At 50.9% G+C, this 19,119-nt stretch overlaps 1 protein-coding gene and 1 non-coding gene across 3 annotated transcripts in view; one reads left to right on the top strand and one right to left on the bottom strand.

Annotated features, from left to right (window-relative positions):
- Nucleotides 1-18,500, bottom strand: part of LOC139239876 (urea transporter 2-like) — a 212,349-nt gene extending 193,849 nt beyond the window's left edge. The window contains exons 1-2 of one of the 2 annotated variants that reach the window (XM_070868416.1): nucleotides 17,952-18,500; nucleotides 53-191 (exon numbers count right to left, since the gene is read on the bottom strand). In XM_070868416.1, coding sequence (XP_070724517.1) covers nucleotides 53-191; nucleotides 17,952-18,350 — 538 coding nt within the window. In that variant the 5' untranslated portion in view covers nucleotides 18,351-18,500. Of the gene's footprint in view, nucleotides 1-52; nucleotides 192-17,596; nucleotides 17,675-17,951 lie in introns of those variants that run through there. The other variant, XM_070868417.1, reaches the window with a different exon arrangement.
- trnav-cac (transfer RNA valine (anticodon CAC)) lies at nucleotides 15,491-15,563 on the top strand. Its single transcript has one exon. It is a non-coding gene; the product is annotated as a tRNA-Val (tRNA).
- Nucleotides 18,501-19,119: the final 619 nt, after the last annotated feature.

The following is a 19,119-nucleotide window of genomic DNA, read 5'->3' as shown; positions in this document are numbered from 1 at the left end:
ATTTTTTGCTAAAATTAGTAAAGAAAGAAAACTCAGCCCCATAGTTTCTTACCTTTGAGCCAATCACCAAACTTTCTGAATTTATCTCGGAATTGTACAATACGGTCAATCTTGTCGGTATCTTGTTTGATGACTGCGTTCACTGCTGTACCTACTGGTACCATTTGAGGAATGAATGAATTTGTCTCCAGCTAAAAATCAAGTTCATTCAGATGATTTGTTAAAAAAAACTTTAAAATTAAAATAAATAAACAAACAATTTGCATACAGGCTACAAAACTGGGAAAAGCTGGCAAGCAGCTTCAAAAAAGATGACACAGCCCGAAAAAGCTGAGAACCCAATGATCAATATACCGAAAAGTATTAGTATTAGTATTAGGCAGTCCCTCGTATCGAGGATGACTTGCTTCCAAACCAAAAAGGGATGAGTTCACAGGTGTTTCAATGAGGGACCTGACAATCTAGGTCCAGAACTACATACTAAAGGGTGGAAGATGCCTGTGCATGGATTCTTTTACATGGGGTGGCCTTTGCATACCAGCCACGACAGAGCTAGGTCTTGATCCAGTGGCAATGTTAACCAAGACGACTGGAGACCAAGCTCTGCTGCACAGACCTAGTGCGCACACATGCTCCTACTATCCATAGATCGCAGTGTGGGCTGGCCCGTGCTGCCCCTGGGCCCTCGCCTCTTCTGGGCCCCGAACCCTCGCCTCTCCTGGGCCCCGATCACGACACTCCTGGCCCCGATCTCTCACTCTGCTCCTCCGCCCCGATCAAAAATGGAGCAGTCAGAAACAGGACATCAATTAGTCTCCTCTTATCTTGGAGACATCAAATATCAACACTGTTATTTGAAATATCAAAATATTAAACCCCAGCCTAGTTGAAGGGTTATTAATATCAGCAGAATCAAATGACAACTAACAGAATGAACATAATTCAGTAGGATGTGAATAATAGCAGCAATAACAGCAGAATCCAAACCCTGCAGTCACATGTGAACTCGCTGGTGTCTCAGCAGGCTAGAAGAGTGAGTAAATCCCTTCCCACACTCAGAGCAGGTGAACGGCCTCTTGCTGGTGTGAACTCGCTGGTTGGATGAACAAGTGAATCCCTCCCCACACTTTGAGCAGGTGAATAGCCTCTCCCCAGTGTGGACTCGCTGGTGTGTCAGCAGGTTGGATGAGGTACTGAATCCTCACTGGGTTCACACTGGGGAGAGGCCATTCACCTGCTCTGAGTGTGGGAAGGGATTCACTCAGTCATCCAACCTGCTGATACACCAGCAAGTTCACACCGGGGCGAGACCGTTCACCGAAAAACAATCTCAATAACAGCCTATGACCAAGGGCACTGCTTCAAGGCAACTGAATGAGTACATTTTTTTCTATTAGATTCAATTTTAGGATTTTTATTGGTGTTTTGTGGTTACATCCCACAATTCAATTTGTTTTCTGTGAAAACCAAGACCCAGTGGGCTCGTACAAAAATAATTAGTTGCAATGAAAGTACAATAGGACGTGAACTTGTCATGACTAAAGCTGCAGCTATACCCAATATTCCATCAGTTGTATTATATTAAGGAAAAAAGCTCCTGAAGAACACAAAAGTGTTCTTTTTTACAGTAGTGGCTTTAGAATGTTTAAAATGTAATCAGGTCTGTTGGTACAAAATCTATCTTTAGAGAATGTCTGAAAATTTTGACTTTTGATACTTTTTGGTGCAATTTCCAGCATTCTTTCCATTCCTGGCTTTTTATGTTATTTTTCTTTTCCACAGACTTTTCTTTTTTTTCTCTTGCCACTCAAATTCATCCATATTGTGCATCTTTACCACTTTCTATGCATGTTCCTATGTAGTCCTGTTATTTTGACCAATGAACAATGTTATGGGACTCACATTAGTTAAATAACAAAACTCAATGAAGCCCAAAATGGTCTCCGAGTTGAGACAAAGAAATATATGGAATAAAATGTGCTGCATTGTGTTGAGATGAAGATGCCATTGAGTTAATATGTGTTTTGACTAAGTTTTGAATCAAATAACCTGAGCCTCATTCACAAAGCTTTCATCTGTAAAATAAAACTGTCATTTTTATTTTCAGTGCTTTATCATTCTAATTTTAATCTCTTTCAGTATACTTTTCATGCAACTTCTATTTTTAATAAAATAAATTAATTTTGTGTTATTTGTCTTCTGCTTCATTTGCAAATCGCTGTACAAATCGCTAAACATTTATTGAAGTATTTAATTTACAGTTTTGCAATGTGTGCTGGTAATGTAATGCATTGCCATGGAGATACTAGAAACATTAGCTTCTCAGTTCATTATGTGTGGTAATAACACATTTATATTATGCATTTAAAAAACAAGATATTTTGAAATTGTTTTTGAAATTATTAGAAGAAAACCAAAATTGCAACTTTTGGAAGTTTTTCCTTCCTGAGCAGACAGTGGGGGAAACTGTTAGTCTGTGAAGCTATGAATACTCTGGACAGGCCATTGTCTTTCCCATGTAACTGTGAGTAGATTGGAGCATTCAGAAACAGCTCTATCTAGGCAATGTACAGTGTGCAGATGTTAGTTTGGGAAAAGAGAATTGTAGCAAAGAATGGGCATTACGCATTGTAGGTATTATCAGGTGCCCTATTATCAGGTGCCTTATTTTTCTTTATGCAACCCATAGATACTGAGATATTCTACTGAGGAGATTTGAAATGACAGAGTAATTAATTGTCATGAGAATTCAGCTTCAGCTGGTAATAGAGACTGTCGGATTTGTGAATAGTTTTCGCTTGTGAATTGTAATCATTATCCTTGTGTTCAAATCTCACCATGGGCTCACCACCTCCCTATCTCTGTAACCTCCTCCAGCCTTCAACCCTCCGAGATCTCTGTGCTTGTCCAAATCTGGCCTCTTGTTCATCCCATATTTCTATCAGACCACCATTGACGATCATGCATTCAGCTGCCTTGATCCTGATCACCAGATTCCCTCCCTAAACCTCTCCATTTCTCTCTCCTTTTTTAAGACACTCCTTAAAACTTACCTCTGCGACCCAGCTTTTGGTCACCTGTCCCAATATGTCTTTCTTTGGCTTGGTGTCAAATTTGTTTTTGATAACACTCCTGTAAAGTGCCTTGAAATGTTTTACTGTATTAAAGGCAGTATATAAATGCAAGTTGGTGTTGCTGTGGTTTCTGCTTTAGCATCAGGCTGATGCACAGTTGTACAATATGCCAGCATCTGCTTACAATGTTGATTTTTTGGAGAAGATAAAATCAAGTGGAGATATTAGGTTGTTTTAGCTGTCAAAAGAAACCAAGTTAAATCTAACGTTTGATCGTGACCCTACCTGTTTGGTGAGAGTTTATGACTCAGGTGCCTGTAGGATTGTGGTGTGATGCAATTGACTGAAAATATATTGGCCTGGAACAGATTGTAGCTTCCCCCCACAACCCTTGCAAATCCATCTTTAGTACTATCGTAGCAATTGGATTTGCCATGTCATTTACTCTACTTATGCTAATTCCTATTGTTTTCTCTCATGGCTCATAGTTGAACGTATATGTACTAGTCTATTAATTCTTAGATTCCAAGAACCTTACCTATGGCAGACCATACATCATCATCATAGGCAGTCCCTCTGAATTGAGAAAGACTTGCTTCCACTCTAAAAAATTAATCCTTAAGTGGCTGAACAGTCCAATACGAGAACCACAGTCTCTGTCACAGGTGGGACAGATAGTCATTGAGGGAAAGGGTGGGTGGGACAGGTTTTCCACATGCTCTTTTCGCTGCTTGCGCTTGGTTTCTGCATGCTCTTTGCGATGAGACTCGAGGTGCTCAGCGCCCTCCCGGATGCACTTCCTCCACTTAGGGTAGTCTTTGGCCATGGACTCCCAGGTGTCATTGGGGATGTTGCACTTTATCAGGGAGGCATTGAGGGTGTCCTTGTAATGTTTCCTTTGCACACCTTTGGCATGTTTGCTGTGAAGGAGTTCCGAGTAGAGCACTTGTTTTGGGAGTCTCATGTCCGGCATGCGAACAATGCGGCCTGCCCAGTGGAGCTGATCAAGTGTGGTCAGTGCTTCAATGCTGGGGATGTTGGCGAGAGGTGGGAGCAGCGTCGGAGCGACCTATAAAAGGCCCAGCGGGAGCTCGAGAGTCAGCGGCAGTTGGCGAGAGGTGGGAGCAGCGTCGGAGCGGCCTATAAAATGCCCAGCGGGAGCTCGAGAGTCAGCGGCAGTTGGCGAGAGGTGGAAGCAGCGTCGGAGCGGCCTACAAAATGCCCAGCGGGAGCTCGAGAGTCAGCGGCAGTTGGCGAGAGGTGGGAGCAGCATCAGAGCGGCCTACAAAAGGCCCAGCGGGAGCTCGAGAGTCAGCGGCAGTTGGCGAGAGGTGGAAGCAGCGTCGGAGCGGCCTAGAAAAGGCCCAGCGGGAGCCCGAGAGTCAGCGGCAGTTGGCGAGAGGTGGGAGCAGCGTCGGAGCGGCCTACAAAAGGCCCAGCGGGAGCTCGAGAGTCAGCGGCAGTTGGCGAGAGGTGGAAGCAGCATCGGAGCGGCCTACAAAAGGCCCAGCGGGAGCTCGAGAGTCAGCGGCAGTTGGCGAGAGGTGGGAGCAGCGTCGGAGCGGCCTATAAAAGGCCCAGCGGGAGCTCGAGAGTTAGCGGCAGTTGGCGAGAGGTGGGAGCAGCGTTGGAGTGGCCTATAAAAGGGGTACCGGTGCAGCTACAGCGGGAAAGCAAAAAAGTAGAAAGGAATCAAAAGGTGACGTCACAGCCAATGGGGTAAGTGATTGGCTGGTGATTGGTGAGTAGCTTTTCTTTTTATTTTTATATCAGTAAGTAAACTGTAACATTGTTATTACCAATTTAAGGGTATCTAAGGGTTAAGGCATGGCAGGAGAGCTCGGTCACGTGATATGCTCCTCCTGTGCCATGTGGGAACTCAGGGACGCTTCCGGTGTCCCTGACGACTACGTGTGTAAGAAGTGTATCCGCCTCCATCTCCTGATGGACCGCGTTGCGGAATTGGAGCTGAGGGTGGATTCACTCTGGAGCATCCACGATGCTGAGAATGACATAAGTGGCATGTGTAGTGAGTTGGTCTTACCGCATGAGAAGGATCCACAGCCAGCTAGGGAATGGAAGACCAGCAGGAAGAGTAGTACAAAGAAGGTAGTGCAGGGGTCCCATCTGGTCATCCCCCTGCAAAACAGATACACTGTTTTGAGTGCTGTTGAGGGAGATGACTCATTATGGGAGAGCAACAGCAGCCAAGTTCATGGCACCGTGGCTGGCTCTGTTGTACAGGAGGGCATAAAAAAGTGGGAGAGCGATAGTGATAGGGGATTCAATCATAAGGGGAATAGAGAGGCGTTTCTGCGGCCGCAATAGAGACTCCAGGATGGTATGTTGCCTCCCTGGTGCAAGGGTCAAGGATGTCTCCGAGCGAGTGCAGGACATTCTGAAAAGGGAGGGAGAACAGCCAGTAGTCGTGGTGCACATTGGTACCAACGACATAGGTAAAAAAAGGGATAAGGTCCTACGAGACGAATTTAAGGAGCTGGGAGTTAAATTAAAAAGTAGGACCTCAAAAGTAGTAATCTCGGGATTGCTACCAGTGCCACGTGCTAGTCAGAGTAGGAATCGCAGGATAGCACAGATGAATACGTGGCTTGAGCAGTGGTGCAGCAGGGAGGGATTCAAATTCGTGGGGCATTGGAACAAGTTCTGGGGGAGGTGGGACCAGTACAAACCGGACGGTCTGCACTTGGGCAGGAATAGAACCAATGTCCTCGGGGGAGTGTTTGCTAGTGCTGTTGGTGAGGAGTTAAACTAATATGGCAGGGGGATGGGAACCAATACAGGGAGACAGAGGGAAACAAAAAGGAGACAAAAACAAAAGACAGAAAAGAGATGAGTAAAAGTGGAGGGCAGAGAAACCAATGGCAAGAAACAAAAAGGGCCACTGAATATAAAAGGGCTGCAGGAGGGGTAAAAACTAAATATCATGGTTTAAAAACTAGGATGAAAACACTCGACCTAAATGCACGCAGCATTAGAAATAAAGTAAATGAGTTGAAGGCACAATCATTACAAATGGGTATGATTTGGTGGCCATTACAGAAACATGGTTGCAAGGTGGCCAAGACTGGGAATTAAACATACAGGAGTATCTGACGATTCAGAAAAATAGGCAAGAAGGGAAAGGAGGTGGGGTAGCTCTGTTAATAAAGGATGATATCAGTGCAGTTGTGAGGGATGATATTGGCTCCAATGAACAAAATGTTGAATCATTGTGGGTGGAGATTAGAGATAGTAAGGGGAAAAAGTCACTGGTCGGCGTAGTTTATAGGCCCCCAAATAATAACTTCATGGTGAGGCGGGCAATAATCAAGGGAATAATGGAGGCATGTCAAAAAGGAACGGCAGTAGTTATAGGGATTTTAACCTACATATCGATTGGTCAAATCAAATCGCAGGGGGTAGCCTGGAGGAGGAATTCATAGAATGCATACGGGATTGTTTCTTAGAACAGTATGTAACAGAGCCTACAAGGGAGCAAGCCATTTGGATCTGGTCCTGTGTAATGAGACAGGAAAAATAAACGATCTCCTCGTAAAAGATCCTCTCGGAATGAGTGATCACAATATGGTTGAATTTGTAATACAGATTGAGGATGAGGAAGTTGTGTCAGAAACGAGCGTACTATGCTTAAACAAAGGGGACGACAGTGGGATGAGGGCTGAGTTGGCTAAAGTAGACTGGAAACAAGGACTAAACGGTGGCACAATTGAGGAACAGTGGAGGACTTTTAAGGAGCTCTTTCATAATGCGCAACAAAAATATATTCCAGTGAAAAAGGGCGGCAAGAGAAGAGATAACCAGCCGTGGATAACCAAGGAAATAAAGGAAAGTATCAAATCAAAGACCAATGCGTATAAGGTGGCCAAGGTTAGTGGGAAACTAGAGGATTGGGAAAATTTTAAGCAACAGCAAAGAATGACTAAAAAAGCAATAAAGAAAGGGAAGATAGATTATGAAGGTAAACTTGCGCAAAACATAAAAACAGATCGTAAAAGCTTTTACAGATATATAAAACGGAAAAGAGTGACTAAAGTAAATGTTGGTCCCTTAGAAGATGAAAAGGGGGATTTAATAATGGGAAATGTGGAAATGGCTGAGACCTTAAACAATTATTTTGCTTCCGTCTTCACAGTGGAAGACACAAAAACCATGCCAAAAATTGCTGGTCATATGAACGTGGGAAGGGAGGACCTTGAGATGATCACTATCACTAGGGAGGTAGTGCTGGACAGACTAATGGGACTGAAGGTAGACAAGTCCCCTGGTCCTGATGAAATGCATCCCAGGGTATTAAAAGAGATGGCGGAATTTAGAGCAGATGCATTTGTTATAATCTACCAAAATTCTCTGGACTCTGGGGAGGTACCAGCGGATTGGAGAGCAGCTAATGTAACGCCTCTGTTTAAAAAAGCAGGAAGGCAAAAGGCAGGTAACTATAGGTCGGTTAGTTTAACATCTGTAGTGGGGAAAATGCTTGAAACTATCATTAAGGAAGAAATAGCGGGACATCTGGATAGGAATAGTGCAATCAAGCAGACGCAGCATGGATTCATGAAAGGGAAATCATGTTTAACTAACTTACTGGAATTCTTTGAGGATATAACGAGCATGGTGGATAGAGGTGTACCGATGGATGTGGTGTATTTAGATTTCCAAAAGGCATTCGATAAGGTGCCACACAAAAGGTTACTGCAGAAGATAAAGGTACGCGGAATCAGAGGAAATGTATTAGCATGGATAGAGAATTGGCTGGCGAACAGAAAGCAGAGAGTCGGGATAAATGGGTCCTTTTCCGGTTGGAAATCAGTGGTTAGTGGTGTGCCACAGGGATCGGTACTGGGACCACAACTGTTTACAATATACATAGATGACCTGGAAGAGGGGACAGAGTGTAGTGCAACAAAATTTGCAGATGACACGAAGATTAGTGGGAAAGCGGGTTCTGTAGAGGACTCAGAGAGGCTGCAAGGAGATTTGGATAGGTTAAGCGAATGGGCTAAGGTTTGGCAAATGGAATACAATGTCGGAAAGTGTGAGGTCATCCACCTAGGGAAAAAAAACAGTAAAAGGGAATATTATTTGAATGGGGAGAAATTACAACATGCTGCGGTGCAGAGGGACCTGGGGGTCCTTGTGCATGAATCCCAAAAGGTTAGTTTGCAGGTGCAGCAGGTAATCAGGAAGGCAAATGGAATGTTGGCCTTCATTGCGAAAGGGATGGAGTACAAAAGCAGGGAGGTCTTGCTGCAACTGTATAAGGTATTGGTAAGGCCGCACCTGGAGTACTGCGTGCAGTTTTGGTCACCTTACTTAAGGAAGGATATACTAGCTTTGGAAGGGGTACAGAGACGATTCACTAGGCTGATTTGAGAAATGAGGGGCTTACCTTATGATGATAGATTGAGTAGACTGGGTCTTTACTCCTTGGAGTTCAGAAGGATGAGGGGTGATCTTATAGAAACATTTAAAATCATGAAAGGGATAGACAAGATAGAGGCAGAGAGGTTGTTTCCATTGGTGGGGGAGACTAGAACTAGGGGGCACAGCCTCAAAATACGGAGGAGCCAAATTAAAACCGAGTTGAGAAAGAATTTCTTCTCCCAGAGGGTTGTGAATCTGTGGAATTCTCTGCCCAAGGAAGCAGTTGAGGCTGGCTCATTGAATGTTTTCAAGTCAAAGATAGATAGATTTTTAAGCAATAAGGGAATTAAGGGTTACGGGGAGAGGGCGGGTAAGTGGAGCTGAGTCCACGACCAGATCAGCCATGATCTTATTGAATGGCGGAGCAGGCTCGAGGGGCAAATGGCCTACTCCTGTTCCTAATTCTTATGTTCTTATGTTTAACATGAAGTTCGGGACCTGAAGCATTAGGACCTTCATGGACAGCTCCAACAACGACAGGCCGGAACGCCGCACTGCCATAGTTGCCCGGGAATGCTTTGATGTTGACATCGCCGCCCTAAGCGAGACCCGGCGGGCAGGGGAAGGCCAGCTCAAGGAACAAGGTAGAGGTTACACATTCTGGAAAGGGAAACCAGAGGAAGAACGCTGCCTCCACGGAGTCGGTTTTGCCATCAAAAATGAGCTGGTCGACCGCCTCAAAGACCCCCTGTGGGGTCAACGAACGTCTCATTAATCTCCGGGGTCAAGAGCTACACTCACCCCACAATGACCATCGAGGAGTGCGTGCGGGCGATGGCTGGGATAGTCGGCCCCTCGGCCATTGTCGCAGCCTCCAAGATGTCTGGGAAGGCCGTGTTCTTCCTGGGGTCGGAGCGGGCGGTGTCCCTGGCCCTCGAAAAGGGGCTCACGGTGGGCGGGACGTTCCTGCCGGTGGACCCTCTCGAGGCCACCGCGCAGAGGGTCATCGTGTCAAACGTCCCGCCCTTTGTTCCCGCTGAGCTCCTCCTCCCTTACCTACACCAACTGGGGGAGGTAAGGTCAGGGATCAACCCCATACCGCTCGGCCTCAGGGAGAACAGCTTGCGCCACGTGTTCTCCTTCCGCCGCTAGCTCTTTGTCCGGCTGGCGCGGGAGGACACGACGGAAGGGCACTTCAATGTGGTGCACGAGGGGACTGCCTACCGCGTCTTCTGGACGTCGGACGGCGTGCGGTGCCATGCCTGCAGGGAGGTGGGGCACGTTCGCAAGAACTGCCCCGCCTCCAAGGCCGCCAAACCACCGAGGGCGGCCAAGGCTGGCGCTGCTGCCACCCCTCCCCCTAGTAGCGTCCGCGTGCCGGGAGCTGTGGGTGCGCGGGCATCGCCGGGGGCCTTTGCTTTCACGGCCTCTGGCGGGGGGGAGGGAGAGAGTCCGATCGGAAAGAAGGCGCGGGGGAAGGCGAAACATCCTGAGGCGGGTCCCCTCGGTGCGCCAGACAGCTTGAACACCGCGCTCAGCCCAACCCAGTCACCGGCGAGCGCGGGGTGCCCTGAGCCCGTGCTTGAGCCCTTGACCAATACCACAGAGGGGCTCGGGCGCGGGCATGAAAAGGAAAAGGGGGGGGTGGAGCGGGAGGCCTCGGCAGACATGGAGGTCCCCCTGCCTCCGCGCGCCCCCAGGAACAAAAGGAGGCGCGGCTCCGATGAGGCGGAGGGGGAACAACATCCCTCCATGGAGGAGTCGGTGCCCGCCGCGTGTCCCGCGTCCCCAACCAGCACCCCCAAGCTGCGCTGTAGGCGAGAGGAGTCTGTCCCCGGGGAGGGTGAGACAGTCGAGGCTGCCCAGCCTCTGCCTCCCAGGGATGGCGTGGAAGAGCTGCCTGTCGTGGGGGGCGTGCGGCCAGCGGAGGAATGCATTGCCGCCGGGCCGGGCGTCCCGGGGACTGAGGCGGGCGGGGCCGAAAAGGCCGAACCTGAGCCCGCCCAGCTATTAATCAACTTCCCCCGGGAGTCGCTCGGCCCGGCAGAAAATGAAATTCAGGATTTTAATGACACTGTAAATGCTGGGCCGGGGGGTGGCAGCGGGGAGGGGGAGGAACACCCACCCTCGCCCCTTACTTTGGAGCTGGAGCACTTGGGGAGCCTGGGGATTTCCTATAGCCGGGTCTCTCCTTGTTCCCCGGTTCCTGGGGCGGTGGGGGAACCCCTTCCGCTGTCATTTCCCGACCCAGCACCGTTTTTAAAAGAGCCCAGTGGGGACTCCTCTGCCGACGATCCTGGGGGTGGGATCGGGGCAGAGCCAGGGCCGGTTGGAGCGGCCCGGTCATTTGCCGTACCTTGTGCGGTCGATGGGCCGGCTGCTGGCGGCCACCTCCCGGAGGAGGACGGGGACTCGGTGGGGGACGCGGGAGAAGAACTAGAGACCACCGCCAGGGAGGCGGTGGATCTGCTCACGGCCGCCGCTGAGGCCCTCCTCATTCCTGCAAAGGAACTCCGGGACTTTTTGGCCCAGAGCCGGGGTCGCTGCGACCAAGCCCGACTGGCCCTGGAAAAATGGTCCGAGCCAGAGCTGATCAAGGGGTCCGTCCGCGCCGCCGCTAAAACCTTGGCCGCGGGCGGGCCCTTGACAAAGGAGCAACACCTTGAGCTGCGCGAGCTCGAGGGACTCCTCGCTGGGCTGCGGAGGGAGCTGAGTTCAACAAAAGACTCCGCTCCCTCCCCCACAATAGGTTAAGGTAGAGGTTGCACTATGCTTTTGCCATGAAGATAACCATAGCCAGCCTCAACATCAACGGCGGCAGAGGGGCACGCCGTAGATTTGACAATTTTTCGCTACTGCGGGAGGGGAAATATGCGGTGTGCTTCCTGCAAGAAACCCACACTGTTCCGGGAGACGAAGCCACGTGGCTCCTGGAATGGCAAGGAGAGGTCCGCATGAGCCACCTCACTGCCATTTCTAGTGGGGTGGCCATCTTGCTGGGCCCGCATTTTCAGCCGGAGATCTTGGGGGTCAAGGAGCCCGTGCCAGGCCGCTTGCTGCACGTAACGGTTCGCCTGGGGGACGTGCTGCTCCATCTCGTGAACGTGTACGCCCCTCAGCCCGGCCCGCAGCAAACGCGCTTCTTTGAAGAGGTGTCCGCTCTTCTTGGCTCCGTCGACGTCGGCGACTGCATTGTCCTCGGGGGGGATTTTAACTGCACCCTCGAGGCGAGGGACCGCTCTGGTGCCCCGCAGTGCATGACAGCGATGAAGAAGTTGAGGGACCTGGTCAGGTCCTTCGACTTGGTGGACGTCTGGCGAAATCTCCACCCCGACTCCAGCGCCTTTACTTGGGTGAGGCCTGGAGTAGGATGGTCTAGAGTCGACCGCCTTTACGTGTCTCGGGCGTACGTTTCCTGCGTCTCGGCGGCCTCCATGCGGCCGGTGCCGTGTTCGGACCACCACCTGGTGTGGGCGGAGCTCGCTTCGCTCCGCGCGAGGACGGGGTCCTCGTACTGGCATTTTAACAACCAGCTGCTGGAGGACGTGCGGTTCCAGGGCTCATTCCGTCGATTCTGGTCCGACTGGAGAAGGAAGCAGGGGGGCTTCCCCTCCTTGAGGCTATGGTGGGACGTGGGCAAGGCTCACGTCCGCGTCTTCTGTCAAGAGTACGCGAGGGGGTCGACCAAGAGGCGGGCGGCCAGAGTCGGGCGCCTAGAAAAAAAGGTGCTCGACCTGGAAGCCCGTCTCGGTCAAGTCGTCCAGGACCCGGCCCTGCGGACGGTGTACGAAGCGAAGAAGGCCGCGCTGAAGGACCTGCAGCTCGTCGGGTCCCGAGGCGCGTTCGTGAGGTCGCGGATCCGGTTCCTGCGGGATCTGGACCGCGGCTTCCCCTTCTTCTACTTGCTGGAAAAAAGGCAGAGTGTCCGTAAGCAGCTCTTGACGCTGCTGGCCGATGACGGCTCTCTCGTCTCGGATCCGGAGGGCGTCAACAACAGGGCCCGTGAATATTATGGGGCTCTGTTCTCTCCGGATCCGTCCAGCGAGGAAGCACGTAGAGTTTTGTGGGAGGACCTGCCGAAGGTCAGCCCGGAGGGCGCCGAAAATCTGGAATCTCCGCTAAGCCTGGCGGAGCTGACCGGTGCCCTCGACCGGCTCTCGAGGGGAAAATCCCCGGGGCTGGACGGGCTGACCGTGGAGTTCCACAGGGCGTTCTGGGACGTCCTGGGGAGCGACTATGCGCGGGTCCTGGGGGAAAGTCTGGTGACCGGGGAGATGCCCCTCTCTTGGCGCAGGGCAGTCATCGTCCTGTTGCCAAAGAAGGGCGATCTCCGCCTCCTTAAGAACTGGCGCCCGGTCTCCCTCCTCAGCACAGACTACACAATCTTCGCCAGAGCGATGTCTGCTCGCCTTGGTGCCGTGCTGGACCACATGATCCACCCCGACCAGTCCTACACGGTCCCGGGCCGGACAATCCACGATAACATCCATCTGGTCCGGGACCTCATCCATTGTTCCCAGGAGGCTGGTCTGTCGGTCGCCTTCCTATCCCTCGACCAAGAGAAGGTGTTCGACAGGGTGGATCACGACTATCTGCTCGGAACTCTGCGCGCTTTCGGATTCGGGACACATTTCGTCGCCCAGATCCGACTTTTGTACGCCGCCGCGGAGTGTCTGATTAAGGTTAACGGGTCCTTGACGGCGCCCCTTCGCTTTAGGAGAGGGGTGCGCCAGGGATGCCCCATGTCCGGCCAGTTATACGCCGTTTGCGTGGAGCCTTTCCTGCGCCTCTTGCGGACGAGGTTGACGGGACTGGCTCTGCAAGGGCTGGGCGTGGAGGTCGTCCTCTCGGCTTACGCCGATGACGTGCTCTTCGCGGTAGAGGATCCCGCTGACCTGCGGAGGATGCGTGAGTGCCAGGAGATTTACTCGGCCGCGTCCTCCGCCAGGATCAACTGGGAGAAATGTTCCGGACTCCTGGTGGGTCAGTGGCGGGTGGACTCCCTGCCGGAGGAGCTCAGGCCTTTTGCCTGGAGCACGACCCATCTCCTCTATCTGGGAGTCTACCTTAGCCCCGACGAGGGAGCCTGGCCGGCGAACTGGCAGGAGCTGGAGGCCAAGGTCGCCGCTCGCCTAGGGCGCTGGACAGGACTGCTCCGAGTGCTGTCCTACAGGGGTCAAGCGCTAGTCATAAACCAGCTGGTGGCCGCAATGTTGTGGTACCGGCTGGTCACTTTGACCCCTCCCCCTGCGTTTGTCGCCAAGATACAGAAGAAGCTGGTGGACTTCTTCTGGAACAACAGGAAGCACTGGGTCTCTGCTGCGGTCTTGAGTCTCCCGCTTGAGGAGGGCGGTCAGTCGTTGGTGTGCGTCAGCGCCCAGCTCGCGACTTTCTGTCTTCAGACCCTGCAGAGATACCTTTACGTCGAGCCCCCTCCTAGGTGGTGCGCTCTGGCGACGTATTTCTTCCGCCAGCAGCGCGACCTCAATTACGACACGCAGCTCCTGTTTGTGAACTTGGGGGGTGTCAGGACCGCCCTCCGGGAGCTGCCTGTCTTTTACAAGGAACTCATCAGGGTCTGGAACAAAGTCTCCACCAAGCGCAGCTCTTCGCCGGCTGGAGTGGCGGCCGTCCTGCAGGAGCTGCTGCTCGGGAATCCGTACCTCCACGACCCAGGTTTTATGTGGCGGTCGGAAGAGAGGGCTGTGGCTGGTGAGGTGACCAGGGTCAGGGACCTGCTCGATGGCGGAGGAGTGGGCTAGATGGCGCCAGACACGCTGGCGCGGCGCCTAAATTCTGCCAACGTCCGCCACGCGGCCGATGCCATCGAGTCGCTAAAAACAGCTCTGGGCCCTGACTCCGTTAGGTGCATCGAGGAGGCTCAAGCACGTGGGGAGATCCCGTCCGAACTGACCCCCATCCGGACGGAATTCCTCATTGGCGCCAAACCCCGGAACCTCCCTCGGGGGCCGGCGCCTCCCAACTTGAGCCGCCTCGGGGAAATCCCCTTCGTGCCCTTCAGTTCCGCGCGGAGGGGTTTCCTGTACGGGCTGCTCCTGCACACTCTCAACTTTGCCATCCTCGCCTGCTGTCCGGACAAGCCATGGCGTACCATCCTGCCGTCCGGAGGAGGCGCGGGTCCCCGATGGAGGGCACTCTACGCAGGGGTCCTCCCACTATTCGTCGGGGACTTGGCCTGGAGGGTGGTGCACAGAGCAGTGCCGTGCAATAAATTTTTAAGCCGGTTCACGGACTCCCAGGCCGCCTGCAATTTCTGCGGTCTGGAGGAGTCCGTGTTCCATGTTTTTATTGAATGCACGAGGTTGCAGCCCCTGTTCCATTATATGAAGGGGCTGCTCCTGAAATTCTGGCTGCACTTCAGTCCCACTCTCCTGATCTTTGGGCACCCTGTGCGGAGGGGAGCGGGTAGGTCCGAAGGCCTCCTCGTAGGACTGCTCCTGGGCACGGCCAAGGGTGCCATCAGCCGGTCCAGGCAGCGGGCTGTCGAGGGGGTCGTTCAACCTGACTGCCTGCCTCTCTTCCGCTCTTACATCCGGTCCAGGGTGTCCTTGGAGATGGAGCACGCGGTGTCCACCGGTACGCTCGCGGCCTTCCGCGAGAGATGGGCACCGGAGGGACTGGAGTGCATCATCACGCCCGGCAACCAAATTTTAATTTGATTTTACGTTTTAAAGTTTAATTTGTTTTCATTGCCGGTGCTTTTAGTGTCCCCCTCCCCTTTTATAGGGGGCACTTGGAAAAATGTGATTTTAGCACCCAAAAAAAAAACCCCAAAAAAAGAAAAAAAAAAACACAAAAAAAGGAAAAAAAAAGGGGCCTTGAAAATGTCTGCTGTGTCACCCAGGCGGGTGGCACAGTTTAATGTTTATGTTTTTTTTCAGGTAAACTCAAAAGAGTTTTATGCACAAGTTCCTCGTTAGTATAGTGGTGAGTATCCCCGCCTGTCACGCGGGAGACAGTTCAATTCCCCGACGGGGAGGCAGTTGTTTCAAAATGGAGAATTTAACCACATTGTTACTGTAGTGTAGTGGTTATCACGTTTGCCTCACACGCAAAAGGTCCCTGGTTCGAGCCCGGGCAAAAACACTATCCTAAAAGAGTTTCATGCACAAGGACCCCCAGGTCCCTCTGCACCACAGCATGTTGTAATTTCTCCCTATTCAAATAATATTCCCTTTTACTGTTTTTTTTTGCCAAGGTGGATGACCTTACATTTTCCGACATTGTATTCCATCTGCCAAACCTTAGCCCATTCACTTAACCTATCCAAATCTCCTTGCAGCCTCTCTGAGTCCTCGACACAACCCGCTTTCCCACTAATCTTCGTGTCATCTGCAAATTTTGTTGCACTACACTCTGTCCCCTCTTCCAGGTCATCTATGTATATTGTAAACAGTTGTGGTCCCAGCACTGATCCCTGTGGCACACCACTAACCACTGATTTCCAACCGGAAAAGGACCCATTTATCCCAACTCTCTGCTTTCTGTTCGCCAGCCAATTCTCTATCCATGCTAATACATTTCTTCCGACACCACGTACCTCTATCTTCTGCAGTAACCTTTTGTGTGGCACCTTATCGAATGCCTTTTGGAAATCTAAATACACCACATCCATCGGTACACCTCTATCCACCATGCTCGTTATATCCTCAAAGAATTCCAGTAAGTTAGTTAAACATGATTTCCCCTTCATGAATCCATGCTACGTCTGCTTGATTGCACTATTCCTATCTAGATGTCCCGCTATTTCTTCCTTAATGATAGTTTCAAGCATTTTCCCCACTACAGATGTTAATCTAACCGACCTATAGTTACCTTCCTTTTGCCTGCCCCCTTTTTTAAACAGAGGCGTTACATTAGCTGCTTTCCAATCCGCTGGCACCTCCCCAGAGTCCAGAGAATTTTGGTAGATTATAACGAATGCATCTGCTATAACTTCCGCCATCTCTTTTAATACCCTGGGATGCATTTCACCAGGACCAGGGGACTTGTCTACCTTCAGTCCCATTAGCCTGTCCAGCACTACCCCCCTAGTGATAGTGATTGTCTCAAGGTCCTCCCTTCCCACATTCCTGTGGCCTGCAAATTTTGGCATGGTTTTTGTGTCTTCCACTGTGAAGACGAAAGCAAAATAATTGTTTAAGGTCTCAGCCATTTCCACATTTCCCATTATTAAATCCCCCTTTTCATCTTCTAAGGGACCAACATTTACTTTCGTCACTCTTTTCTGTTTTATATATCTGTAAAAGCTTTTACTATCTGTTTTTATGTTTTGCGCAAGTTTACCTTCGTAATCTATCTTCCCTTTCTTTATTGCTTTTTTAGTCATTCTTTGCTGTTGCTTAAAATTTTCCCAATCCTCTAGTTTCCCACTAACCTTGGCCACCTTATTGGTCTTTGATTTGATACTTTCCTTTATTTCCTTGGTTATCCATGGCTGGTTATCCCTTCTCTTGCCGCCCTTCTTTTTCACTGGAATATATTTTTGTTGCGCACTATGAAAGAGCTCCTTAAAAGTCCTCCACTGTTCCTCAATTGTGCCACCGTTTAGTCCTTGTTTCCAGTCTACTTTAGCCAACTCTGCCCTCATCCCACTGTAGTCCCCGTTGTTTAAGCATAGTACGCTCATTTCTGACACAACTTCCTCATCCTCAATCTGTATTACAAATTCAACCATATTGTGATCACTCATTCCAAGAGGATCTTTTACTTGGAGATCGTTTATTTTTCCTGTCTCATTACACAGGACCAGATCTAAGATGGTTTGCTCCCTTGTAGGTTCTGTTACATACTGTTCTAAGAAACAATCCCATAAAGGAGTGGAAGATGCCTGTGCATGAGTTATTTGAATGTGGGGTGGCCGTTGCACCCCGGCTACCACACGGGCTTAGCTGAGCACGATCTTGGACCAGTGGCAAGGGGGTCCAAGACGACTGGAGAGCACGCACTGCTCTATGAGCCTACTTGCCTACGGTGAGATGTTGGCTGCAAGCTCGGCACTGAGTAGCGCCCTTGATGGTAGATGGTCCGAGGCTTGATTCAGGTCAGGCATTGGGAGGGTCAGTGGTCCACTGGAGTTCAGAGTAGAAGGTCAGGATGGTCACAGCCATGGTGCTCACCATGTGCTGGAGAGGAAGAGACCAGGTCACCAGTGGGGAAGGAGAGATCCAGTCATCGCTGAAAAGGAGGAGGCCCGATCGCCATTGAGGAGGGGAGGCCCAGCCGCTGTCGCCAAAGGGGAGGAGGCCCGATCTGCTGCGTAAAGATGGCCGCCAGGATGGCTGCTCCCTCGGGAGCTTCCCTGCAAAACAACTTTACCCTTGTCATCTTCCGCCATCCAACAACTTTTCACATTCAACCTCCCCCCCCCCCCCCCCCAGTATCTAAACTTCCTCTAGCCTTAATAGACCCTAATAGGGGGTGCATTTTTAAAAAACTTTACTTTAAACCCTAATCCCACAAATTCGGGCCTACCTCAGGAATGAACCTTCCCTCCAAACGTCCACGCCTCTCATCGGCGACGGCAACCGGACTACCAGCGACGACCGAGCGTCCTGCAACGGCAATCTGGACCTGGACCTCTTCCTTCCTTCGGCGATGTCCTTTGGCGACCTCCTTCGACGTCGACTCAGGTGCCCCACACAATCCCCGATCCTCGACGACGCCCGACGCGCTTCCGACCGGGTGATTGGGCATCCATCTCTCCAACCACGATCCGACCCATTCCAGCGGCGATGGGGCCCTCTCCAGCGGCAATCCGGCCCCCTCCAGTGGCGGTTTGGCCTCCTCCTGCGGCGGCAGCTGGGCCTCTCCTCCACGGCTACAAGGTAAGCAATGTAGCAGCCAACATCTAGTATATTTAATTGACGACATTATTGTATTCCTCAATGTCTTTACACTGCCACGCACTAGTGTTAGAAATACTTGTTTTAGGAATGTTGGCTTACAATATCACATTTACAAAATGGCAACATAACAGAATACGACATCTATCTGGAGCAGTTGCCGCTTGTCACACGGGCAGAGCCTAGCCACTCGGCCCGCGCACGTGCTGCCTCTTTGAACCTCGACCGCCCGGCCGGTGCGCACATGCGCAGCAGCCAAGTGACGGGCTGCATCGCGCGGGAGTCAGTTGGAGCCGAAAGATTCAGAGACGGCGCGTGTACAGGGAGCGAAACCGCCGGCGGTTGGTATCCATGAAATATTCCTGGCCGCATCTTTATATTAATTATGAGCATTTGATTTTTTCATGCTCAAAGGCACACGTCAAGAAGAAACACTTACAATATCACATTTACAAAATGCCAACATAACAGAATACGACATCTATCTGGATCGGCTTCGTTTGAAGCTTTTTGTTGGTCTCTTGCTTGGATCAACACTGAAAGTGAACATGGATTCGCTGTTCTGCAGAATGAGAGCTCACTGCGAAATTCTCCGTCACACTTGTTGATGCCGGAATGTTTGCCGGAGTATTTACATTTGATGTGGGACCGCATCAACCCACATGATTGCATTCAACCAATTGGGAAATACGTGAAACACGGGACAGCGAAAGTGATCAGGAGAGCTGGGAAGGCGAAGAGAGTTCAGTATTTACAGTTGTATGGCGATTTGTCTAAGAATGATACTTGTATTAGAC

This window comes from Pristiophorus japonicus, chromosome 2, assembly GCF_044704955.1.
Source record: "Pristiophorus japonicus isolate sPriJap1 chromosome 2, sPriJap1.hap1, whole genome shotgun sequence".
Taxonomy (NCBI): domain Eukaryota; kingdom Metazoa; phylum Chordata; class Chondrichthyes; family Pristiophoridae; genus Pristiophorus; species Pristiophorus japonicus.
Note: the sequence above shows the minus strand (reverse complement) of the source record. Positions and strands in the feature narration are given on the sequence as shown.